This window comes from Pyrgilauda ruficollis, unplaced genomic scaffold (genome assembly GCF_017590135.1).
Source record: "Pyrgilauda ruficollis isolate IOZ18807 unplaced genomic scaffold, ASM1759013v1 scaffold6, whole genome shotgun sequence".
Classification (NCBI taxonomy): Eukaryota; Metazoa; Chordata; class Aves; order Passeriformes; family Passeridae; genus Pyrgilauda; species Pyrgilauda ruficollis.
In genome coordinates this window covers 833,200-859,194 of record NW_024527710.1, presented here as the reverse complement: position 1 = coordinate 859,194, position 25,995 = coordinate 833,200, and the positions used below count along the sequence as shown (strand labels likewise).

General features: G+C 37.9%; 1 protein-coding gene across 3 annotated transcripts; it reads left to right on the top strand.

Moving 5' to 3' along the window:
• Positions 1-1,417: 1,417 nt before the first annotated feature.
• On the top strand, positions 1,418-25,319 carry SLC35A3 (solute carrier family 35 member A3). Of its 3 annotated transcripts, XR_005956461.1 has the most exons (9): positions 1,418-1,498; positions 11,357-11,561; positions 12,407-12,561; positions 12,651-12,773; positions 13,889-14,060; positions 16,952-17,070; positions 17,602-17,735; positions 19,776-24,692; positions 25,043-25,319. XR_005956461.1 is itself a non-coding variant. In XM_041483449.1 (8 exons), the coding sequence occupies exons 2-8, from the start codon at positions 11,375-11,377 to the stop codon at positions 19,864-19,866; spliced, it is 981 nt and encodes a 326-aa protein (XP_041339383.1). In that variant the 5' UTR covers positions 1,418-1,498; positions 11,357-11,374; the 3' UTR covers positions 19,867-25,319. The 3 variants fall into 3 exon arrangements, 2 of the variants coding, with proteins under 2 accessions (XP_041339383.1, XP_041339384.1); XM_041483449.1 differs by having other exon boundaries at positions 19,776-25,319; XM_041483450.1 differs by having other exon boundaries at positions 1,442-1,462; positions 19,776-25,319.
• Positions 25,320-25,995: the final 676 nt, after the last annotated feature.

The following is a 25,995-nucleotide window of genomic DNA, read 5'->3' as shown; positions in this document are numbered from 1 at the left end:
ATATGGTACCCTACCTATAGGACATATTTTTATTTCCAATAGGGAATGCGATGAACACCTACCTGAAATGATTGGTGTGACAAATGAATACTTAGGGAAATATTTGGTTATGAACCAAAGTGGACAAGGTGAAATAAACTATTGTATATGCAAACCAAGCACTGTGCCTGGTAATCATGGCATAAGGTAAGGCTAATGTAAACTTCTGATAAGCAGTCTCCATGGGACAGAAGAAAAGATGCTGAAGTACTATTAGAGCATTGGTTTTAATCTTTTGTAATCAAATGCAAATTCAGTATGGGGATTGCAAAGAAAAAAAAAAAGCCAAAAAAAAAAAAAAAAAAAACCCAAAAAAAAAAAAAAAACTCCACAGACTGAATTTTTCGGGTTATTTAAAGTTTATTCATTAGAAAAAATTAACAGATCAGAGCAAAGACATTATGAACTCCATTCAAACCAACTGCAAATACCTAGAGTTCTGTAGAGTAGCATATGAGGCACATATACCCCAGATTAGGCTGATAAACTAAAATCTGCTGAAAAAGAAAGCCTTTTTTTCTTGGAAGGAATAGAAAAATAATTAAATTCATAAAACTAATACCATCTTGGCTCCTTTTTTCAAGTGTTTAGTTTAACCTGTGATACCTCATGTATCTGAAAGGTTAATTTCATGAGTGCATCTTCAAGCAGGTACATCAGTGTGCCCGCTGAAATACCAGGGCCCGTTTTTGAGTTCAGAAGCAGTTCCACACCTTGCAGCAAACACTTCTGGAGCTCTCAGAGCCACCTTCTGTTTGGTGTTAACAAAGCGCATTCACCGAAAGCATTCTTCTAATGAACGTGTTATTGAACATGTGCCTGCTATCAAAATTACCATCACTAGTAGCGTGCTTTCCTGTCACGGTTTACCATTGTAATTGCTGGGAGAGGTTTCCATTCAAGTTCTACCAGCTTCCGCGGGGCAGGATTTCACCCGGTTTTGATGTGCAGCACTACCCTTTGCCAACCATCGGCAAATCAACCTGCAATTGAAACACAAATGCCTATGTACGATCTCCAAAATTCGGTGGACAATTTGTTTCTCCGGACAACACAGTAATGTTCTGTTTGAGAGGTCCGTACCTTAATTCGAACCAGCCCTACCCTTCTCTAATAAATTTGTGGTGGGTTTCATACAAAACGCTCGTGTCGGTGGCTCACGGTTTGGGCGGGTCACGGCCCGTGCCGCTCCCCGCGCCGCAGGGACTGCCGGCTCCGGGCGCCGCCCGTGCCCCGCGCCGCTGCCCCTCACACGGCCGGGCCCTGCCCCGGCCCCGCGCCCGCCCGGCCGCTCCCGGCTCTTGCTGCAGCCGCGGCCCTGGGAACGGAGCGGGCGGGGCTCGGCTGCAGCCGGAGCCTTTGCGGGACGGGACCGCGGCTCCCGGAAGCACCGGGAGCCGGAGCGAGCCGAGCTGGGCCGGCGGTGAGCGGCGAGCGGGGCCGCCGGGCGGGCGCGCAGGTGGGAGCGGAGCCCGGGCGGGGCCGCCCCGCGCGGAGCGGTGCGGGGCTGTGCGTGAGGGGCGAGCCTGAGGGAGGCCCGGGAGGGAGACGTTTGGGGGTAGTGGATGGGGCGGGAAGCAGGGCTGTGGGAGCAGGCTGGGGAGGGAAAGGGTGGGATTGAAGAGACACCGAGAGAAATGTGTGCAAATGGAGCCGCTTGGGCAAGAGGGAGGAGAGGGTGAAGTTGAAGTTGTGGTGGGGAAGCGGCTGAGTGTGAAGTTGGGAAGGGACACGGATCTGCCCAGAGCTGTGTCAGTGCTGCTGAGGTTGTGACTCCCTTGCTGGTGCTCTGCTGAGGAGATGCTCACTATGTGTGATGTGGTGCTGCATGTGTAGTTCACAGAAATGCACATTTTACAAGTATTTGCATGGTTATCATAATTCTATACCAAGTTTTTGAAATGAGAAACGCTCTAGTGGTACAGCACTTACGGATTAAGCAGAAACTCAGAGGACAGAGAGATAACAAATGTAATAATGCGTATTATGGAATAAACTTAAAGATAAAAGACAAATATCAGAAGGTACCTGAAGTTGTTTCGTTTTATTAAATCCTATAAACTATGTTTTAAACCAGAGGGAGGAATACTTGGATTCCAGATAAAATATTTTAAGGTAGTGATTGAGTGAAGAAGACTGACACAGCTTTGAGCAAAAGAGGGGTGTGTTATTTGGGACATAAAGAACGGATGCAACAAACCTTTCTAAAGCTGAGTGAGAACCACCTGAGTGGGAAGTTTTATTTTTCATGGTGGTCTCTGCATAGGAGGATTGGGATCTAAGACAGCCTTTGCTTTTTAAAGACCATATGTGCAGAATGACAAAGTGAGTCTTGGAATTAACATTAGGTGATGGACTGCATTTCTCAAAATCTGTGGGGTTGCCTCTCTCCATAGGCACTGCACTTGACTTACCATTGTGCTCACTGAGTTGAGCTACAGGCTGCAGGGTGAGTGCAAGTGAGGTGACAGTTTCGGAAAAAGTGATTTACAATAATCTCTGCCTTTGGAAACTGTAGTTCATTGTTCTCTTGTACATTGTTTGGCATTGTGAGAAAAACGTGTGGTTGAAAATCACAGTTCTGGACGATAAGTATCCATTGGTTTGGGATGCATGATGTTCTGGTTGGTAGAAGTAGTATGTGTAGCAAAAATACTAATTTGGGGAAAGACTGGTTCTAGTATGAATAATAAGTATGAATTTGCTTTCTTTAGAGCAATGTATTGTTAGGAGTAACTCTGCCTCCAACAATCCTACAGGCTGCCTACACAGCCTCATTCCTTATTCGAGTGATGCTGTTGTTTGCAACAACGAGAAAAAGGTGGGAATCATCTGTGCCAAGTACCTGTGGAATTCAAGTCACATGTCCCCTTAAACCAGTTCTGGATTTGGCAGTGTTAAGGGAGCACAACACATACTTATCTTTGGGACAGGCTAGCTAGACACAGTTATTCCTCCCATACTGTTCTTGAATTGCTTGCTGCCTGTGCTTATTCTTCACTGGTTACTTCAGTTCTCACCGTATTCAAGCTGCTTGTGCAGGCTGCGTGCTTGTTCTGAAACTCAGGAGGCTGCACAGCTGGATCACATCAAAGGAGGATGTCTCTAGAGGGGAGGAGAGATTGTTAACATTGTACTTCTCAGGATCTGGCATGATAGAGTCAGATGGTTCTGGGTTAGGAGTTCAGGATTTTGCCACTGGATTTCTGAACTTTGTCTTACATTTATATCTCTTCAGTGCAGTTCAGTTGTCTCATTTTATTTGTAATTACTAGCATGCTGCAGTGCTTACAGATTGATTTTCCCTGGAGGATCTAGTTTGTGTTATTCTACTCCAAGTAGGTCACCTTGACTGAGGTGTTTGACACACTGTGTTGCCTTGAGCACCCAGATTTGATTTGTAATTCATAAATAGCATAAGTGTAAGCTGCAGCTGAACCCCAGCTAGATTCAATGTTCAGTCTTTCAGCACCTTAAATCAAGCTCCTTCATTGGCTTATACATCTGCAGGAACTGCATTCCAGCAGTCCTTTGGTTCATGGCGTTGCAATCCTGTGTGCTTCAGGAGGGGTGGGCATTTGAACTGAAACCGAGAACTGAATGGCTCCTTGCTTGCAGAGGCTGAGTGTGGCTGCTGGGATCTATCTGTACTGTGATCTATATAATGAGCACAGTGTATGTACTGTGTGAAAACGAGATGCAGTTCAGGCAGCTTGTATCAAATTTCTGTGCAGGCAGGCAGAGTTTGGCTTAATGACTGTTAAGTCAATATAAAACTATTGCACTACTGGGCAGAGTTGAAGTCTTCATCTTACAAAAAATGCTGGTGTTAACATTTAGCTCAATGAGGGCCTGAATTTCCAGAACGCAGAATATTTATACTCCGTATGTGATTTGTATAATATTCATCAAACCAAATTTTCATCAGTCAAAAAAATACAATTTCTGGATTCTTAGGTTTGGTGTAAAGGCTAAGGGTAGTGGGCTTAAAGAGCACTTAGCCACAGATCCCACATTTTAAGATTCACAATGCTTTACTCTTCCTGCCTGATACATAGATTAGAATGCTATTTTTTTTCCCACAAAAGAAAGAAACAAACGCAAAACCTTTGGGAGCTCATAAAACAACTCACCCACGTTCCCTTTCTGCTCAGTTCTCTGTCATGTAAGAAAACCTTGCCTGAGTCCCAAGGAATTTATAGCATTCTCTGAAATGAGACTTTAGTTAATAGTTAATATGGAATTGCATTCCTTTTGTTAAACTTGGCAGTGTTGGAATTTCCTGGTTGAGTGATATATATGGCCAGTGAATCACTGATACAGCCTCCACTATCTTTGGCTGAAGCCAAGGTTTTGGAGCAAAGTTGAGAAGAAATTGTTGGTTGATCTTTAACAGTTACCATTTAATGAGTAACTGCTCTGAACCTAGGTGCACTTGCCAGTTTTGAAAACCATCTGCATGGTTTTAAAATGGCCAAGAGTTGTGGTTTGACCCCAGCTGGCAACTAAGTACCACACAGACACTTGCTCACTCCCCCTGCTAGTCTGGGGCAGACAATTAGAAAGATAAAAGTGAGAAAACCTGAGAGTTGAGACGCAGACAGTTTAGTAGGTAAAGCAAAAGCTGCACATGCAAGCAAAGCAAACCAAAGAATTCTTTTACCACATTCCATGGGAAGGCAGGTGTTCAGCCATCTCCAGGAAAGCAGGGCTCCATCATGTGGAACAGTGACATAGGAAGACAAACACCATATTCTGAACCTCGTCCCTCCTTTCTTCTCCCAGCTTAATGTACTGAGCATGACTCCATCTGGTCTGGGATATATCCCTGTGGTCTCTTGAGGTCAGCTTTCCTGGCTGTGCTCCTCCCAACTTCTTATGCCTTCCCAGCCTCCTCACTGGTGGGGTGGAAGGCAGAAAAGTGTAGTTGCTGATCAACAATAGTGAAAATGTCCCTGTGTTATCAGCACTTTTCAGCACAAATCCCAAATCCCTGCCAGCTGCTGTGCAGAAAATGAACTCTACCCCAGCCAAAACCAGCGCATGAGATACGGTTGTGCCTAGGGAGCAAGATGACGTTGCAGGAGCAAGGTCCTCCAGTGATCTACTGTGTTCTACTTGATCACATTGTCTTTAAAATACCATTTGAATGGAGTTATGCTTTTAGTTCTTTTCACTACTTAAATTTTTTTAACGTAAGTTGAGAAATTGGAAATACTGCCTGAAGGAATCTTTCATATGAAAAAAAAATCTTGTTCCTCAGTTTCTGCTCAAAGAGTAAGCAACAGACTTTGCTAGAGGATTTGCTTTTTACCACATTTCTGAAGAATTGTACAAACTCCAAGAGAAGCACAGTTTTGTTTTTTTTCATAGTGTACTTAGTGCACTTTATAATGCCTCCAGCAAGAAAAATGAGTAACAAACTGGAAAACAAAAGAAAGAGCAAGGTAAGTTTTAAAATTATGAAGTTATTTGCAGTGATTTAGTTGCAAAGTGCCAGGTATTTGGGGAGGAACAGCTGACAGTTGTAGACAGCTTATGGGAGGGAACAAATAAGAAACCTGTTAGCAGTATGAGGAAAATGGAAAACATAGTAGTGCCATTTTAAAGTGAGAAATACAAAATATTTAGGACATGCATTACTACAGTTACAGTGACACGACAGATTTCCTCTTGTGGTGGTGAGGGGAGAAAGAAATGCATTGTAAAATTTTAGCAGTCCAAATATGGCAGTTAAATTATTTGTGTGTCTGTAAAATCTACTTCAGAACACAGTTCAGTAGCACTTAACTGGATTTGGAGAGGCCTATGCACCCTCTGTACCATGTGGGATAATTGTCATAACATTACAGAATGGTTTGGGAAGGGACCTTAAAGATCATTTGTTTCTGACTCCCTGCCCTGAGCAGGGACACCTTCCATAGACCAGGTTGCTCAAGCCCATCCAACCTGGCCTTGAGCACTCACTTACAGTAATGGAGTTTCTCCAGTTCTCTGGGCAGCCCGTTCCTGAACTAGCCCAGCCCACGCCCAGGCCCTTGCACTTAGCCTTGCTGAACTTCATGAGGTTCCTTCTTTCCATTTATTTATATACTTGAAGTATATGTTGTATTATGTACCACCTGTGAGAAATACAAAGCTATATTCACTCAAAAAAAAAATAAATTATGGAATAGAACTTTCTCTGAGGAATGTAGTTGTGTTGCAGAAAATGGCATGTTACTTGTGTGTTATCCAGCACAGGGAAGAGGGCAATGTGTGTAGAAAGTAAGTAAAGCATAGAAAGAAGTTTTATAAAGATAGGTTCTTTAGGTTCTGTGAGTTATCTCTTACTCCACCTTCCAGTTGGGCTTTTCCTTTGTTGACAGCTTATTGTATTTGTATAGCTGTGGCGTCAGCACTAGGTTCATATTTCACTGGAGAAATATGAGAACACCATCCTGTTTCTTTAATCTCTTATCCTGACTTCAAAGCAGGTGCTCAGGAAGTGTGCCCATACATGTACCACTGGAATGACACAGAGGCAGGCTCAATCAGTGTTTATTTTCCAGCGGATCCCATATGGAGAATTTGGTGTAGTAGCACAGAAAATTTAAACTTTGTCTTTGGCAGTTTTGAGAGGCTGGTTGTCTACTTCTGTGTTGGGCTTTGCATTTTAACTGATACACAAATGCCTTTTGTTGGTTGAGCAATGTTAAACTGATTAGTCATAAAATGGAATAAGACCTAGGAAAAATAACTCCTATAACTTGGCTTTTTTACTCTAAAAAACTGTCAGCAATGAAAACATTTCACAGCTAGGCTGGAAGGAATTTAATTCACGTAATGACATCACTGTTAAGATTTGGAGCATGATACTTCTTAGTTAATTTTCCTTTTTTTTTTAATTAAACTTGTGACAGAGTATGGAGGAGTAAAGAACTAGTTGCCAATAGAGGTTATTTTTGTCAAATCTTTTGTGAATTTTACTTACTTTTTTGTTGTGAGACTTGCTGGAATTTACTGTTATTTTTTTTCTTGTCTTTAATCTACTTCTTCAGATAATGTTGGGTGCTTGGAGTTTTTCCTATAGGTTTCTCTGATACTCCCTGTAATTCTGATTTTGAGTCCTTCTACAAAGTTAAGAATAGAATCAGTTAATAGACTAATCCTTAATTTTGCATAGGATTTTGCAACAGTAGATACTTATAAGCTTCAGAAGTTTATACCATCAGATCTTAAAAGACAAAATCTTAAGGTTAGGAAAAGTCCCATAATCTTATTGCTCTGTAGTAAACACTGATTAGTATCAAGGAGTTTTGGTATGCTGTTCATTAAGTCAAATTGATTATGGCCTAGTTTCGTCTGTAAATTTACCAGTATTTGAGGAGGGAAAGTGTAGGGATGAAGTAAAAATAAAATGTAAAATATTAAGTTTTAGCCTAGGTTGCAGGTATTGCAAAGGGAGATGAAAATCTGCAAGTCAGAAATGTATTCATTTTTTAATTAATATTATGAGCTGAAAATATGTGATTTTTCACTTTAAAAAAAATCTGCTTCTTTTGAAGAGTTATTCTTCAGACTTTGGACAGTATGGTACTTTGAGCTGAAAGTATTACTTCCTGTATAGATTGCTTTGCTTTGATTTGTGTTCTGAAAACCTTTCCAGGGTCCTTCTCCTTTTTACTTTCAAGGAGAACAGCTCTTCACAAAGAATCCAAATTTTATGCAGCTGTGTGTACTGAATCCAAATGTTATGTGGCTGTAAATCCCACCTTGGCTTCCTGAGTATTGGCTCCTTTATAGGGCTGCCTTCCTTGTGGCTGCAGGGTGTGTCCATGGCACACCGAAGAAATGACGCAGAAGGAACTGGGTTTTTTTTAGCATAGGCTAACAGAAGAGTTAGTCTATGTTTAAAAAATAGACTAAAATAGGAGTTAAAACAAGAGTGACGAGCCCAGTCCCTGAGGCGAGTTATTTGGTATCATAGTCAGGGAACTGCAGGTCCTTAGCACGGCCCGGTGTAAGGTGCAGTTCAAAAGTCAGAGTTCATGTCACCACTCGACTTCCAGTCTTTGAATTAGCAAATCTAAATCTGAGTTTTCAAACAGATGCATCCTGCAGAGTACCAAGCAGTGCATCCAAAGCCCAGTAAGAAACCCAAGTTGTAAATCTGTACAGGAAATGCAGTGAGAACTTCAATATCATTGTTGGTTTATGACAATCCAGGTGTGGACTGTTACTGGAAGCAATAGTTCATTTGTTCTGTGACTGCACAGGCTGTTGCTGTGAGGATAGCAGGAGCTCATGGCTACAAGTGAGCTCTTACACCTCTGATAGTCACCTCTAAATCTAAAGGTGCTGTATGACTGCAGTTGAAGACAGCCCAACTAAAGTTCACTATCTTGCTCCTTTTGTGGATTGTTCCCAGTTTGCAAAAGAGGTCTGTGAGCTAATAAACAGGTTCTTTAAAAGAGAAGAGACCAGGAGACCTGATGAGGTGTTCTGTGTGCTTAGGAGAGAGTGGTTATATCATTGGCATGTGTACATTTCAGAACTCTAGTTCCTGCTTGGTGAACCACCTTGTAAGTACAGCATGAAACTTCACACACTTGCTGTCTACAAGCCTGTCTTGTTGACCACTGACAGGACAACTTTTAAAAAATACCCTTATTTCAGCTATCATGCTGAACACTTAGGTTCCATTCTGTGTGCACTTCTGGAACTCTGAAATGCATTAGTGACTTCCTTGCATTAACAGGAAATATTTCCTGCTACTGGTGCCTTTTTGAGACACGTTGTTTGGGGAAAGTTCCCTTTTTCTATTATGATTTCTGTGGAAGAGAAGACAGAAGTTAAAGATAATGATGTGGTATGGATTCTTTATGGCTTTGTTTATGGGCTTATCAAAGTGTTGTGCTTGTTGGTTTATTTTCATGCTGATTGCTTTGATACTTGCTCCCTACCATACTAGTGATTTACTTTTAAAATTACGTTTTAAGCTGCTTCCTAAATAGGTGGTTGTATTTTATAAAAAAAATTAATGTGAACATTATTTTTAATATTATTGCCTGTTTGGAAGGTTACAGTTTTGATACCTGATGATTTTTGACATTTGTAAAACCCTTTGTCATTTCACAGGCTGACAGAATGCAGAAATTTGGGTCCGAGTCAGGACAGATATGTGTGTTCCCATAATATGTATTTTGTTCAGGAGCATTTTGAAAACTAAAAACAAACAAACAAATAAAAAACCCCAAAACAAGTTTTAAAACCTACAACTTAAAGTTCTAAGGACTTATTTATCTGTAGGTGTGCTTTCATAAAATTTAGTGGTTTTTGTCTTAACAATATGTTGCTTTTTATTTCCAGTTTTTCAGGTCTGAATACTAAAAAATGAGGTAAATGGGAACAGTGAAAGAAATTGTTTGTTCAAGTAGGCTCACATAAATGTCAGTTTTCTCTAGTATCATAGGCAAGCCTTTTAGTGACATTCAGTATTCTTCTCTCAGTAGGGTTTTCTTTCCTTTACCTTTTTTCCCTCTGTCTTTGCGTGGCTGGTACTTCTCCAGAAAGCATGGTCTCTGAATGTGCTTGTCACTTCTTCATCACTTTGCAGGAACTGTTCTTTTTCTCCTACTTGTTCTCAGCTGTAGCAAAGTTATTCATCAAAGCTATTGTTCTTCAACTAACATATCATCTCAGTTTTGTTGTTTAGGGTGCATAATTCCACAGTTAACACCCTCATGTAATGGATTATTTCACCAGAACCAGTGGAAAATAGCAAATCTTGAGTATTGTCTGCAGCTTTCTTCTTGTTCATGGTTTATATTTCTGTCTGATTCATATTGCTCCAGTTGCATCTTTAGTGTTTGTTTCTTCAGAAGTTAAATGAGATTATAGTTCATACAAAAGTATATCCTATTAAGATTCCTTAATGAAACCTTGTGTATTTCTGCATCCTGGAATTTTTTTCTTCCTTATTTGCCAGTGTGCTTTTACAAATGCATGATTTGTGTACTTCATATACACACACAATAAAATACAAGTGTGTACTTCATAACTTTGTGGCTGTTGATAATTCTCTCCTGTTTGCAGGTTACTGCAATGTCTTTTAAGTGTCACTGTCATATAGGTAATAATTTGACTTTGAATATTTGACTGGAGAGAAACTATAAATGTTTAGAGACAAGATAAGGACAAATCAGAAATATTTGAAGAATGTAGTTCGCCAAATGTCTACAAAACCAGCAATGAAATGCATCTTGAGCTAGAGGAATGCAGTTGGCAAGAAACTGCTTTAGTTCTAGCCACAAATACTTAGAGGTAGCAGCACATCCTTGAGCAGTGTGGACAGAGCTGTGTAGTTAATGAGTCAGAAGTTGTGTGCCTGCAGGTGTAAAACACAAGGACAGCTCTGCCATATGCACCCAGCAAGTGGGCTGTGTCTTGACTTCTGAAATTAACCACATGCATTGTCTTGGCTTGTTACTCTTCTTTTGCTTGTAAACATAGTTGTAAACTTCTGGTTATTGTTCTGATTTAACTTTGGCATTATAAAAAATGGCTGTTTTTGAATAAGTGGGTAATGAAGGGAGTAGAAGATAAGCTTTTATAGAAAACAATAGTTTCTGTGTATGAAAGTTCTTTATATGAAGCATAGCAAAAATTATGTGATAGTCTGAGTAGCAGCAAGGATTTTTTAAATCTCCTTGTCATATACTGTGCTTGCAAAATGAAAATTACTGTCTCTGTTACTCTTCTGCAATTAGTTAATCCTTTAAACTGGTAACAAATTGCAAAGAAAACTGTATCCACTTGGTGGAAGTTCCTGGTAGGGATGAGGATGGTACAGCTGTATTAATATGAAGTTTGTCAGTGCAGCCTGGGAAATCACCTAGTCATCTATATTCAATGAATTGTTTTCTGGGCAGGATAATCAGCAGTAGAGGTTTAGGGCTGCCTCCCCAAAGCTTCTCCTTCCCATGTCTTCCTCTCCAACTCTGCTTTCCCACAACTCTCCTTTCCCTTCATTGCCAGGCATACCTCTCATTCTCATTTAAAGCAGCCCAACCCTTACCCTTCTTTTGCTGGCACGGTGCCACCTGGCAAGGCAGAGACTGCAACCTGACAGCCTTGGGAGAGGTGGAGGAGTGGGAGGATCTCTTCAGTCTGGGAACAGCTCACTGCAGCAGGAGTACTGGGCATTCTGCTGTACCCTAGCAGAAAACACCTTCACCTTGAAACTACCTTCTGAGCTTTCACCTACATAAAGAAATCAGCGATTCCCAATATCTGCAATATTACCTTTGAGTTTGTTTCTTTTTTTCTGTTTCAGAAAGGAAAAGGTCAAGAAATGTCTGCCCATTTAAAGTACCTTTCCTTGGGCATCCTGGTTTTTCAGACCACAAGTTTAGTGTTGACCATGCGCTATTCTCGGACACTGAAAGAAGAAGGACCTCGTTACTTATCCTCTACTGCAGTAGTTATTGCTGAACTTCTGAAGATTTTGGCCTGTGTTCTATTAGTCTACAAAGACAGCAGTATGTGTCAAATTTTGCACCAAGTAATTTTCCTAATCAATATGCTGTATTGTAGTGGCAACTGCAAAGCAGCCATGTGAGTACAGGCATACAACAAAGCATTTCCCTTCTCCTTGTGTAAGAAATAGTCTTGGAAAGACAATAATCATACTGCATATTTGCTTAAGAGAATGGATACTGAGGAGGGCAGGAATGAATTTTATGCTAACATCTCAAAGTTTGTGTTTGCTCAGGCATTTTAAGAAATCTGTATGTAGAAGTAGGAAAAAATGAAATGCTTTAAGTGTGTCCAAAGCATGAATGATAATTTAGAAACCTGTGATAAACAGCAGACGCAGAAGGGAAGAAGTAATTTCATTGTTACAGGAAGAATCATAATTTTAAGCCAAAAAAAAAGAAAACTATATTCACATTTACTCCAGTTCTTATTTTATATATTTAAAACTGAATTTGTCTGGTTTCTGTCTGATTTTCAACAGCTTAAAAATGTCAGTCTATGTATAAATATTGATGACTGTAGGATTCTAAATATGCACTTTTTAGGTGGTAGTCTTTGATACATTATCTTAAATTATTGAGGCAATTTCAATAAGTTTAACTCAAAGTATTTTGAATACTTTTTTTCATTCTGATATTCCAGGCTGCAGGAAGACACTTGCAGCCATATTTCACATGTACAAGGCCTGTGAAAGTGAAACAAACATAGATGGTATTTTCAGGTCTTGGTGTAGTGATAGCTATAAAAAGGGGCTACAGTTTAAGAACAGAACATTGCTGTTTCTCTTTTTTCTACTCCATTCCTTTTAGTGAATATCTTTTTTTTTTTTTACTGTTTCTTTGGGTAGAATGCAATTTACGAACTCTGAACAGAGTGCTACGTGATGAAATCCTTAACAAACCCATGGAAACCCTTAAACTCGCTATTCCTTCAGGAATTTACACTCTTCAGAACAACTTGCTATATGTAGCATTGTCAAACCTAGATGCAGCCACATACCAGGTATTGCATATTTGGAATTCTCTGTAAGTTTCAAAAAAAGCGCCCTTGAATTGTGGCATTGTAGTAGTAACTGTTCCTGGTTTTTCTAGGTTACATATCAACTGAAAATTCTCACCACAGCATTGTTTTCTGTGTCCATGTTGAGCAAGAAACTGGGCGTATACCAGTGGCTGTCACTAGTAATATTGATGACAGGAGTGGCATTTGTGCAGGTAAATATTAGCAGGTGTTTTGTGGAGTTTTAATGTGTTTATTCAAGAAACATGGATTTCTATACTGATTATCCAGCTTTCTGATTCTACCAGCTGCACACGAGCACCAGAGTATAGTCAGGAGCTACGAATCACAACTGGCCAGGTCTGGAGGACACCAGAAATGGTTCAAAGGCAGAAGATAACACCTCTTTTGCAACCCAGTGCTCTACTATAGAATGTGACAGGGCTTCTGGAGCAACCTGCAAGTAATAATGATAGCAATTTTTATTAGCGCATTTCTTCAGGCATTAGGAATTCAGAGATGTTCTCTGCCAGTACAGGCTGTGTTCACTTTGTCATACGGATTCAGCATGGCAAATTTACCTTGGACTAATTTCAAAAGCCTAAATTGGCCTCAGTTCTCAATAGTGCAGGTATCAGTGTTCATAGTTTTCAGAGGGTAGGATCATAGGATAAGAGTTCTAAGAATTTTTAGCAGATTTTAGTATACCTGGAAATCTTTATTTTAAAATTTAAGGATTTGGGAGAAGATAGGGTAATTAAATTCAGTAATGAAAAAAGAGAACAAAATACTCTGACAGTATTTAACAGACTTCTCAGAAAGTTTTTGTCCATGGCATTGCATTTTATTCAGTTAGCCTTAGACACATTGCAAGATTTAACTGGTCTGCACAATCGCCAAAGAGGGGCACATGAAATAGACATTTCATCCTACCTTAAAGACAGCTGGTGTAAGTAGTTTTCTAACTGTACTTATATTTGTAAGGTAAACAACTGTTGGGTGGCACAAGTTGGTGTCAGAGAATGACCATGATAAGTCACACTGGGATTCAAAAACAGTTCTTGCTTATAAAATATAAATGCTGCGGCTGTTTAAATTGATGAGTATTCTCCCAGTTCAGGCACAATTTTACTCCTTACAAATGCATAGGAAAATAATTGTAGTTTTGCAGTTCTTTAAAAGTGTTTATGGTGCAAAATACAAAACTTTACAAGTATGTGAGTGTGTGTATGTACCAACTGTTACCGTTAGTGGAAAACAAATTTGCATTTTGTAGATGCTCATGACTTGATTTCATCATTGAATTTTGTGTAATTGTTTTTACATCCAGTGGCCTTCAGACTCTCAAGCAACACCTGCTAAGGAGCACTCAGCAGGATCACAGTTTGTAGGCCTGATTGCAGTTCTCATAGCGTGCTTTTCTAGTGGATTTGCTGGAGTTTATTTTGAGAAAATTTTAAAGGAAACTAAGCAGTCTGTGTGGATCAGAAACATTCAGCTTGGTAAGTTTAATTTTAATCACCTGTTAGAGATATTGCATTCTGAAGCATTAAGACAATTGTGCAAAATAAATATATAAATAAAAAATACTACCAACATTTTAGTATGCTGCATATATGTTGTTTTAAAACCAAAAGTCAAATTCTGCTAGGGGGAATTATAGCAGTTGCTTTCTAATTTCAGTCTAGTTCTTGATTTACTTCGTTAGTAGAGTATCTGTACATTTGTGCAGAAACTGTCAATTGAATTTTTTTTACTATTATTTAGAGAATATAGGAATATTAAACCAAAATATATTTCCAAGTCAGTGTTTTGAGATGTTTTAAAATTAATGTATTTTTTTTCTCTTGTGCCGGGGTAGGCAGCTTTTTGTATTAAAAGTGCAAACTATAAATTCTGCTTTGTTTGTGAACAAAGTGGAAGTAATTAATTACTGTTATTTCAATACCAAAGGTCAGTTTCTTTTGTGTGCATAATCACTGAGGAGAGGCATATGCAAAAGACCAGTTCATCTTAACTATTTGTATAGCTGTACCTACTGTGCACCTATCAGTGTGCATCACATTATATTAACATCACCCATGTTAACATATATTAACCACTCTAGTCTTGACCTGCAGGCAAAAACTATTTATGGCATATTTGAATGAGTGCACTGAGCAGAATTTGGCCTTCCCAGTGCCTTAGGATGGACTAGGGATCAAATCCACAGTGTAAAGTTGTCATGAGATGATTTAGTGGATCAGAGCTGTGTGGTGAGTCTGGCAGAATGTAGTGCAGTACTGTAAGAACAGGAGATGGTGTGGCTTCTTTTGTAGTTAGTTAGTTGGTCAATAAGCCATCTTTTTTTTCCTTTATTTTCCTACTACTGTATTTTAATTTTAAGTGGTTTCAGTTAAAAAAGCAGAGGTTAATTTTGAATACATTAAAATATTTTTACATGACCATAAGTGTTTTGTAACTGAGTATAGTGGAAGGAATCAAAACTTCTCCTTACTGTCGGATTGTATTTATGGAAACAGTGTCTATTCAAACTAAGTTTCCTGAACAGAGTGTAGGGAATACAACAGGAAACATTATGTTAAGGAATTCTGGGGGCAGAGAAGTGTTGCTACCTGGGGATTGGTCCAGGATTTGAGGTAAGATTTGGTATTCTGGGTGGAGCTGAAATATAAAATCCATGGCCAAGGAAAGCTGATTATTATTATTACTCTCAGTTTCCATGCTACATGGGCAACAGGTATCTGAAATAAATGCAAGTAAGAATTCATAATTGTTGAAAAATCAATAATCTCAAATATTGTTCATATTTTTCTACAGCACACAGAAGCATGTACACTTAGTTTGATAGTTGGCCTGGTCATATATTGAATATTTCAGTAATTCTTTGTGAAACAGGGAGATCAGAACAGACTGTGCTGAATGCTGACTCTTCAAGGTTATGAATGACTAGGACAGTGATATATGAAGACATAAATGCCTGATTATAGTGAGAATCAGATCACCTGAGTTTTGTATTTACTTTCTAGTGAGCTTAATATACCTCAGTAGGAGATTCAGTAGAATGTGTTTATTATTGAGGTTGTTCTCAGTTCAAAAATAATGCTGTCATATTTCATTAAGTTTTTAGAAACTATTTAAATACATAAATAAAGTTAAACAATACATATTAAATACATATAAAAATAAACACAGCTTTTACAGTACAGCTTTCATAAAATATGTAAAATGTGAAATCGTGTTTTCAGAAATACATTGGTGTCTTCTTTCTGCAAGTGCAAGGTAGTCACCCACTTCAGACATTGTATTATTCAGGAGCCAGACATTCGTAAGCAAGAGGTCTGAAAAAGAGTTTTCTTAAAACACAAACAAAAAACCTGTATGTCCAACCAGGTTTTCATTTTCATATCCATAGAGAATTATTAAAACCGTAGAAAATAATTGGGAAATAAATCAGAATTGTTTTAAAAATCAGTTTTTAATGCACATCAATACCGTAATAAGGATGTATGAATAGCTTATTGTATTTCTTTATCTTAACAGATCAGTTGGAAAATACAAGTTTACAAATGGTTTAATCTGAATGATAACTACATTTTTCAATCTGCCTACAAAAATAATTATTTCTTGTCAAACAGAAGGTGTTATTTTGTTCAAAACAATTCTGGCTTTTTCAGATGCACAGAAATGTGATGAAAATCACCTTTTTACAGAGAAGGAATAGAAAAAGATGTTGCCCCTTTCCTGCTCAGGACTAGAGCAGACATCAGTCACAGAGTAGCTGCTTACATGCTTACCTGCTTGAGGAATTAGGAAAAGCTTCCCATTTGATAGAAGAACACTGGACTCACCAAATTAAAAACCACAGTCTCACCTCAGATTCAGCTTTTGACAATAAGTCTCTACTAGTAAAAATTCATTGTGTTTGAGACTGGCTCAGGAGAATCCCATTTCAAAGATCCTTGTCTGAATTGGCAAACTGCTAATTGCTGCTCCTGCTGTGCCGGAGACCTTCTTTTCCACTGAGTGTTTTCCCTGTTTTTCTCTACAGGTTATAGGGTGACTCCAGCCTTCAGTCATGACTAGTTTCAGGAAAACTGAAATAGCATTTAAGTGAATTTTGCTATATGCCATAAACAAAAATCACTCCATTCCAGTAGAAAGCAAGGGAAAATAAGTATATAAGGATACCGTAATAGAAACAATCAAAACTTGTTTCAAGTGTGGAGAATAGCTTTTAAAAGAGAACAGCAAACTGATTGCATCTGGATGTGATGATATTGCAAGTGACAGTCCAATTTTAAAATCAGAATTACATGAGCAGCCTTTAAGGATGAGGAACCCATTTGCATGTTTTTCACCTAAAGCTTTTAAACCAATCTTGTACTTTCAGGATTTTTTGGTAGCATATTTGGACTGATGGGTGTTTACATTTATGATGGAGAGCAACTGTCAAAGAATGGATTTTTTCAAGGATACAATAAACTTACTTGGGTGGTGGTTGTTCTACAGGTGAGACCTTGTGTTGCATGTTTCTGTGAAGGCACTCAGGGATTTTCTCTTCTATAAATAACTGGGGAAGCTAATGGGTGTTTTTGAAGGTGCTGAGAATTCTACAGCTGAAAGTCTGATCTATCATTATTATCATACTCTAATTGAAAATCTGGAAAATATATAGCAAGTATGTAATTGCAAATTAAAAGCAATTGTAAGCAATTATGCAAATTAAAAGCATGTAAGCATTATTTATTTAGTGATATTTAAAATTATCGCTCTATATGACCTTCCTCATGTGGCTAAAAATGTACAGTATGAGCATTTCCACTCATTTAATGGTAGTAATGTGATCAACAATTTCTTTAATGGGGAAAGAACTACTCCTCCAATATTTATTATTTTCAACAGTACGTATTCCTAATATAAAATAAATGTATTGCTTCTCCACACAGACAAAAGCATTTCCTAAAGTAGGTGCATGGTGTTAAAGCAGATGCTCTCAGTCAAATTATCAGTTTGTGAATCCAAACCTTGCTATTTTTCCAGGCACTTGGAGGGCTGGTGATTGCTGCTGTTATAAAGTATGCGGACAACATTTTAAAGGGATTTGCAACTTCTCTCTCCATTATACTGTCAACATTGATCTCCTATTTCTGGCTGCAAGATTTTGTCCCTACAAGGTAAGAATTATTTTCCACGTATACTAAAAAAAAATAGTTGAAAACTTACTGCTTGCCAGATATAACTGCGAAAATAAATAAAAACCAAATCACATCCAAGCCACACTTTCGAAATGTCTAGGTCCAGCTTGCACACTAAAGTTTAGCCTCATCCCGTGCCTAACAGGGAGTTTTTCGGGGGGGTGAGGAGCCGCTGGCTCGGGGTCCCGCGGCGGCCGCGCTCCCTGCGGCTGCAGCCGCTGCCCGGGGCCGCTCTTCGGCCCGGCCGCGCCCCCTGCGGCCCCGCGCGGGCACCGCACCCTGCGCCAGGGGCTGCCGCCGCTCCGGGTCCCGCGCTGCGGGGCGGCACGGGGACATCGCTCTGCACCACAGGCTCTGACACAGGTGACTGGAGTCACGCACTCATGGAAGTGACGCTGCAGCACTGAGTTGCCCAAGGGCACCCAGAAGCCCAAAGGCAGAGCTGTTTCTAAAGGCAATGCCTCGTTTAGTAGTAAGAACAGCCGAGAAAGAAAAAGAAGTGCTTGCTCCGTTCTTTTAGGCCCCATACAGTGTCCTGATGCTTTGGGGATCAGACTGTGGTGGCTCTGTGTGCCACAGGTTTTGTACAAGGGTGGGTTGAGAGCACTGTTTGTCTTGGCAGTGCATGTTCCTGTATGGAGTGTAGAATTAATAATCCCACTTCCAGGTGTAGGAATAGGATTTTACTTATGACTGACCAACACTCTTTGCGTATACTACAAGTACTCATAACATAAAAATATTTTTAATAATATTTATGACTTTTGTATCTGGTACAAAGAAACATCTTTTTATCTAAAAATATATATTTGCAATACTGTGGTCCCTTCTATCCCTACCCATTCTGTGATTCTCTATTATCAGAGCTTAAACATTCAAAAAAAGAAATGGAATAGCTGTTTAGGCTTAAGAAGTGGAAGACATTGAACTTTTAAATTATAAGTAGATTATATTTGTCCCATTAAAACAAATGTACAAAGTGTTTTAAGTATTTCTGTGTGCTCAAATGGAAAATTAATAAGTAACTTAACAGCTTCTGCAAACATGTTGAAAATTACATACAGCCAAGTAGCAGTATGTAGAACTTGAAGTGATCCCATTTAATAAGACCTGACTAACTTGAGTTAATCAAACTTAATCTTTAGTACCTTGCTTATGCTAACAATGCATTTGAACTGGAGCTGTGTAATTGTTACTGTCACATCAACAGTTTTGATAGGGGTAATAGATGTAAAGTACTTAAATGCTTGAATGTGTTGCAAGGGTCCATGTCCCAAAATAGGCTAAATGTATTCTCTGAAGGATTATCATGTCATATGCCACAGTTTTTTTAGCATTTGGTTCAGAACATGAAATTGTTGATGTTGTCATGTCTCTGAGGAGATTGTTTTCTAAAATGCGTACTGATTGTCTGCTGGCTTTGGTTATTTTGTACCAGACTTTTAATCAAAACGAAGTCTTGAAAGACCAAAATGTCACAATAAAAAAAGATGCCTCTGTTGTGTTTTCATGAGACAAATCTTTCTGGATCTGACAAAAATTAGACTATATTGACTTGCAAACTGGTTCTTGGGCAGCAGTAATTTGTTTTGACATAAGCTTTGGACTTGAAAGCAAACACAGCTCCAACAACGTGATGTATGTAGTATAAGAATGGGTGGGTAACCACAGGAGCTGCTTTTCTCCAGCTCCTGCTTCCATTTTTGCATACATTCTTTAGGTAAAAGTTTAAGAAAAAAAGGATTGATCTGATTGCTTTTGGAAATTGTTCCATGCAAGTGTAATTTTAATTTTCAGAATATGTTAGTATAATGCTACATTAATTTGTAGTTACAAGTTTCTTACCTCAACAACTTTCTGCATCCCTCTAAAATATATACATACAAATTATTTTGCTCTTCATCCATTAGACAAATTTAATTTATCTGTTTTCCTCATGGAAAAATGTCCTTTCTTTTGTATTGCATAAATAAATTTGCATCAACTAAAACTTTTTTTTTTCATCCCTATTCTATTCAGTGTCTTTTTCCTCGGAGCCATCCTTGTAATAGCAGCTACTTTTCTATACGGTTATGATCCCAAACCTGCAGGAAATCCCATTAAGGCATAGCAGACTTCCTCATCAACCTGCTTCTCGAGATCATGCACTGGGGGCCTTGCTAGCACTGGCATGTGGGAAGTGTCACTGTGCACTGCAAGGGAAGGATGACTGCCCTGAATTTATTGAAGAAATGCTGAAGAGTAGTTCTGAACAGCCAGAGGGGTTACAGGTGGAGGGTGATGCTGTCTGCAACTGAAGGGGGGGGAAATGTCGGGGAATGCCCAGTGCAACTTGCTAATAAAAACTTGAAAGGAACCAAAAGTTTCAAGAAACTACAATTAGGAATGTTTACAGCTTTGACTGAGATTGCATCAAAAGAATTACTGTATTGACTGCTGCAGAAATGTGTCCTATGCACTCTTTGAAAGAGCACACGACAACATTGTCAGATTGTATGTTTTTGCTATTCAATTCTATTTAATCTTAGTAAATATGTTTTTAACTGTTTGTCTATTTACGTGAAATGAGCAGAAAGTCATAGTTCTAAAGTGATGGTTCTAATTAGGTACTCCTTATTAAAACTGAAAATTGAAGTATGATTGAAAGACACTTTCACAATATCAAATATTTTTATATTTTTAGAAGGCTGATTTAATAACAGAAATCTGTTATTAAATAATATTATAATTCTGTTGCTTCTGTAAAACTGTTGTAAGAATGTTAACATTCTCACTGAAGTGCAAAGGGAGGAATACTCCAGCCTTCATCAGCCTGTAGTGTTGGAGCAGATGGAATAACTCTGGGAACACAGGCTGGAGGTTACCACACTAATCTGGGAGCAGCAGTAGGGTTGTGATGGGTGCTTGCTCAGATGTGATGTTTATTCTTTATTTTTTTTTACTGATTATAAATCAACTTTTTAGTAGAAACTTAAAAGTAGTTTTTGTGCTTTAAATAGCCTCTGAAGATTTTTTTAAACCATTATTTCAAAAAACAAAGAGCTCATAATAGGCATTTTAAAGGCATTATCATTGTCTGTAACAGCTCCATCTGGAGATATTATGGTGTGGCATCTGTATAGTGTACTGTACTTTATTACAGAGGTGTTTTTTAAACAAGTGTTGTTTTCTCATGAACTCTTCCAGGCTTTTTCTGTATATTTCTATGTAATGGCTTAATTAGAGTTTTGGTGGGGTTTTTTAAATTATTATTATTTTGTTCTGAGAGTCCTTGAGCCAACAGACCAAAGTGGGTTCTCTGGACCTATTTGTTCTAGTAGTGGAATTACTTTAATAGGAAATACAATTAAAAAGCAATTAATTGTGCAATAGGTAAATCTAAAAGCATGCTGTTATTCTGTTTAAAACAAAAGAAAAAAACCTTCACAAAGAAACCTTGCTGCAATTAGATCAATTAGACTGTTATGAACACTTCACTTGAAGAATTTGCATATAGTTAGAAACACTAAAAAAATCTAAAACTAATAAACAAAAAAAATCTGTCTTAAAAATCATTGGTTTTCAGGTTCACAATGGATGTTAATGTTGGGTGACTCGTGTGACACCTGTGATGGTGCATTCATATAAAAGCATTTTAGAAGTCCCTTACCAGTAAAATGGCAAGTGGTAAAAATGGCTTCATTCCTTTCTTCCCTCCATGCCACCACCCCCTCCATGCTGTTTCTCACATCTGTCTTGTTCTAAAGAAAATGTGTAATAGAAATGTGTTTTAAAATGTTTACCGAAGTACCTCATCTGATTGACAAGGAGATTCTGTAGGAGTGCTCTGAGATTTCATAGTGAAGTATTGTAAATGGGAAAGGAAGAATTCCACTTATGTCAGTCAAGTAAAAATAGTTTCTTTCTTCTGTTGGCAATTACATGTTTTATCAACATTGTGTTTGTTTGTCTTATCAGAGCAAGACATTAAAGAAATATCAGAGCTCTGCCTAGGGCTTGCTAAGCTTTGTGAACTGTGAATCTGTCCCAGCATGTTGTAATTGCAGTAGCTTTGCTACTTGGCGATCAACTATCTAAATGGGCATTCTATGTTAATATTAAATCTTTTACGTATAACATTCAATGTGGCACAATCTTTGACAAGTCACATTTAGCCATTTCCCCCTGCAGTGCAGCCTGAGGTAAGGCCTGTGCATAGAGCAGCGGCTCACAGCGATGCCAAGTACAGAATGGGACCTGCACAGCTCTGAAATGAGGTGGGAGGTGTTGGGAGTGATCTCTCAACTGGAGTTTGGCCCTACACAGTAATACTTTTGATTTTGTAAAACACAGTAGTGGGAGTGTTCAAGTGATACAATTGGTTACTTTCTTAAGAAAAGTCTCCAAAAAACATAAAAAGCAGGTTGAGAACACTTTAAATCCAGTTGTACAGGAAGGGACCAAAAAAGCCAAATAATTACCACGTGGCTGGAACTCTGGGACATGTAGCCTGGTTTTAATATTTCAGGTGCAGCTGTCAATATTTGCCAGGATGTTTAAAGGAAGCACCAGGCATATGTGCTCTTTGCTTTGGAATAGGATGCCATGCAGCTTTGGAAAACTGTCTGCTGTACTAAGGAACAGTAACTCCTGTCTGTAAATCAATGACTTCCATGCTTTCACTTGACAGACCAATTCTGTTTTCCAGCAGAAGGATAGATCTCGTCACAGACTTGTTGCTGAAAAGGAAGAATGAATTAGAATTTTCCGCTGTGTTTCCTCAGAGAGAGGAAAGGCTCTTCTCTGAGGTGTGACTCTGGACAAGGGGAGGTAGCATGTGTTTTATGAGAACAGAAAGGATTTGAGGAGGGCTGACTGATTTCTGTAACCTTTGCATCGGGGACCATATGCACATTTTCTCACTGAGATACTTTTGTATTTGGATTTTTATTTTTTTTTTAAGTAGCTTTAAGTCTATTACTCATTAACTAACCAAAGAGGAATAGCTAGCACAGAGTTTTGGGAGGTACTGGATAATGTGCTTTGAGTTAGCCCTAAAAGCAAATGCTGTAGGAGTGTAACTTCCCAAAAATAAACTTGTCTTTCTGAACTATTTTCTGACTTTTAGACAATTGTTTTGTTAGTTTAGTTGTATATTTAGGAGGCTAACCTATACTTAGCAGAATTTTGTTTAAATATTTATAAAGTTATAGAAGTTATAGCTAGCTATTTATTTGCAATAACTTGAATTATGTGATTTTTATTTCTAGACATATATTGGGTATACTAGTATTTATTGAATACTTGGATATTTGGTAGTTTTATTTGAGAATCTCTGGGATACATTGTAAATGGTCAAATAATGATAAACTTAGGACTATCTTCAAGGCAAAATAGATCAGTGTTTAAAAAACTTGAGTCTAATAAAGTAAGACAAACTTCTTTCAACATTGTATTTCTAAACAATCCATAAGTCCCCAAAAATGTATTTTCTCAAAGAATTCAGATAATTGTATAGTTTTGTTCAACTTCATTGCTTTAGACAAACTTTAAGAAAACCTCCCTTTTTATTTGTTTCAGTAAAGGGTAGGTTCATGTTCTAGATTAAACTTCTACAGTGTAACACTTTTGGTTTTTTATTACAATGTTTTAGCAACTATTGTTTTATTTTTCCTCAAAAAGACAAAACAATCTCATTTTGCTTGTGTTCCATGCACATACAGACCTCTCAGAGACTCTTAGTAGTACATAATTCTTTTGTGTGTGTTTCTAACTTATTTTTGTGGCTGTAATTCAAAATACTGTAATAGATTGTGTTCATTTTTTAAAATTGATAAATGAAACATTGCATTTCTTCTGGTTTTTGTTGCCAGTAACTTTCACATTTGAATGTATTTCCTGGTCAGCCCTGCATGTTCTGTTGTATTTAAGCAATTGTAATTTTCCAAATTTGAATTTGTTGCTCGTTTTCCTCCTGGTGACAATGTTTCTTGCTGGATATTGTGTTGAGGAGAATTATTCATTCCTTTCATATCTGAAATCTATGTTTGTGAGAATGAGTTCTTAAAAAACAGTAAGGGTTTTGGGGTTTTTTTTGTGTATTGGAAAGGTAACAGTTATGTATAACATAGTATTATACCATATATGTGTAATGTGTCATTACCTAAGATGGTGCATTACTGTGAGAAAGTCCAAATAGTGTTTCCTTGCCTTTGTTTTAATTGTCCTTTTCATTTTTAATGCTGATTATTTTGCACAGGAAGAGAATCCTGCTCATTCCAGGTAAGCTCATTGTATGTTTTTAGGTATCTAGAATTAAGACATTTTACTAAAAAAAAATTTGGGGCAAAATGCAACAAAATACGTGGAATTGATTAGATCATATCCTCTGCTTCAGTTACTGTCCAAAGTTCTGTTCAGTTGAATTCTTACCTTTTTATAAGTATTTCTCAGCTGAATTTATAACTCTTTCTAAAAGAAAAAAATAGTGTCTGACCTGCCATTCAGTGCTTGTTCTTGTTCTTGAATGTCTGCTGCACATTTGCATCCAAGAGTAAATGTGGCACATTAACTTGTCTGCAATCTCCTATCATCATTCTGACTGTAATTAGCCATATTCATTTCATTAGTGATTTATAGCTCAGTAAGAATTATTTATATGCTAAGCATATGTTTGTATTTGCTGCCATGAGTATGATTTTTTTAGATTTTTTAAACTTTGTCCTTATTGTCAATATATGAGCCCAAATATATTATTCAAACATTGTAGCAAAATTTTTAAGGTAGTTCTAGTTTTTTATATGTTGATATTTGTGTGTGATTACGTTGAATACAGTTCTGATATGTGTGTTTCCAGGCAGTTTGGAAAAAGTTTTTTTTTTTTTTGGTCTAACACTGCTGAACACTGGAATGCATCTTACCTGACCTAACACAGTCCTTGTTTTAATCCATGTTGAGGTAAAATACTGTATTTTATTTTCTTCTATATGAGTAGGTAATGCCACTATAGTAATAAACTGGTTGAAATTAAGCATTGGCTTTATTAAGAATACGATCTAAAACTGTTAGAGAGCTTTGTTGAAAGGAGAGGCTTGTCTTATGCATATTTTTGCAGAAATAAAACAACATTCTAGCTAATGCTTATTATTTCACAATATAATTTTAGTATAATTTTCCATAAATTCTGGAAGGCTATTGGATGTTTTTTTAATGGTATCTTTTAACATACATCTTACTGAATGATGCCAGCAATTTAATTTTGACTGAGACATGCTTCTTTTTGACCATTTTGTCATGATTTCTTGCAGTGTTCTTGTGATGCGCTTCTGGTCTGAAACCCCAGATGTGCCCTGAACCAGGGGTGGTAGGAAGCACCTGAGTATCAATACCGAGTTATAGTGTGGGGTGTGGTTGTAAAACACTGTAACACTGTAAGGAGCTATGAATAGCTGTAATTTACAGTATATCAAAGACCTGAACAGAGTTCACAAGCAACTTCTCTAGATGATGGATACCATGTTTCTATGCCCGTTCTGCAGATTCATATAATAAAACTGGGTCATTTCAGCAGCAATTTTCAGGACACTTCATGTCTATCAGTATCTTTTGTCAATTTTGCCCTGCTCTGAATGTTAACACGCAACATGATTTAAACTGAAAATTTTATGCTATTAGGTAACAAATTAATGATTCCTTATCTAGGGACATTGTTCTTCAAGACTGGTGTAAAGGCACTCCCTGAGGAATCTTACCTGAAACTAGTGAAACCATCATCTGCCTGTGCCTTGGAATACCCCTAGGGAGAGAAGTATTCTGTCATTTTCATCCCTCTTCCAAAATGATGGAAATGTCTTCTACGGCTAGCAGGTAGTAGTATTTACTTAGTATAGAGGGTTGAACACTGTGGGTGTTTAGATGTTACAGACAATTCTTGTTTCTCTTCCTCAGGAGTTTGTGTAAATAATGTTAAATATTAAGGTTAATGTTACATTAATATATAAGTTAAATAATGTTAGAGCAGATTATGTCGGGACTTGTGTAGGTGAGTGGAGTTTAATATATGAAAATATGTAGCTTGCTGAATTTCATGACAGCAACAGCAAATTTATTCTACATTCTCATAATTTGTGTTTGTTCTACATTCTCATTATTTGAATCATCTACTCTGTCTACATGAGCAAACTTGATACTTAAATGCATTTTGAGATAATGACATCAATAACAGGTGTTGGTCTAATATGAAGGTATGGATAGAAAACCA

Excerpts from the sequence above, each read along its gene's own strand:
- SLC35A3 (XM_041483449.1), top strand. The coding sequence starts at position 11,375 with ATGTCTGCCCATTTAAAGTACCTTTCCTTGGGCATCCTGGTTTTTCAG. Across the intron at positions 12,562-12,650 it reads TAGATGCAGCCACATACCAG|GTTACATATCAACTGAAAAT; the intron begins GTATTGCATATT and ends TGGTTTTTCTAG. Across the intron at positions 14,061-16,951 it reads GATCAGAAACATTCAGCTTG|GATTTTTTGGTAGCATATTT; the intron begins GTAAGTTTAATT and ends TTGTACTTTCAG.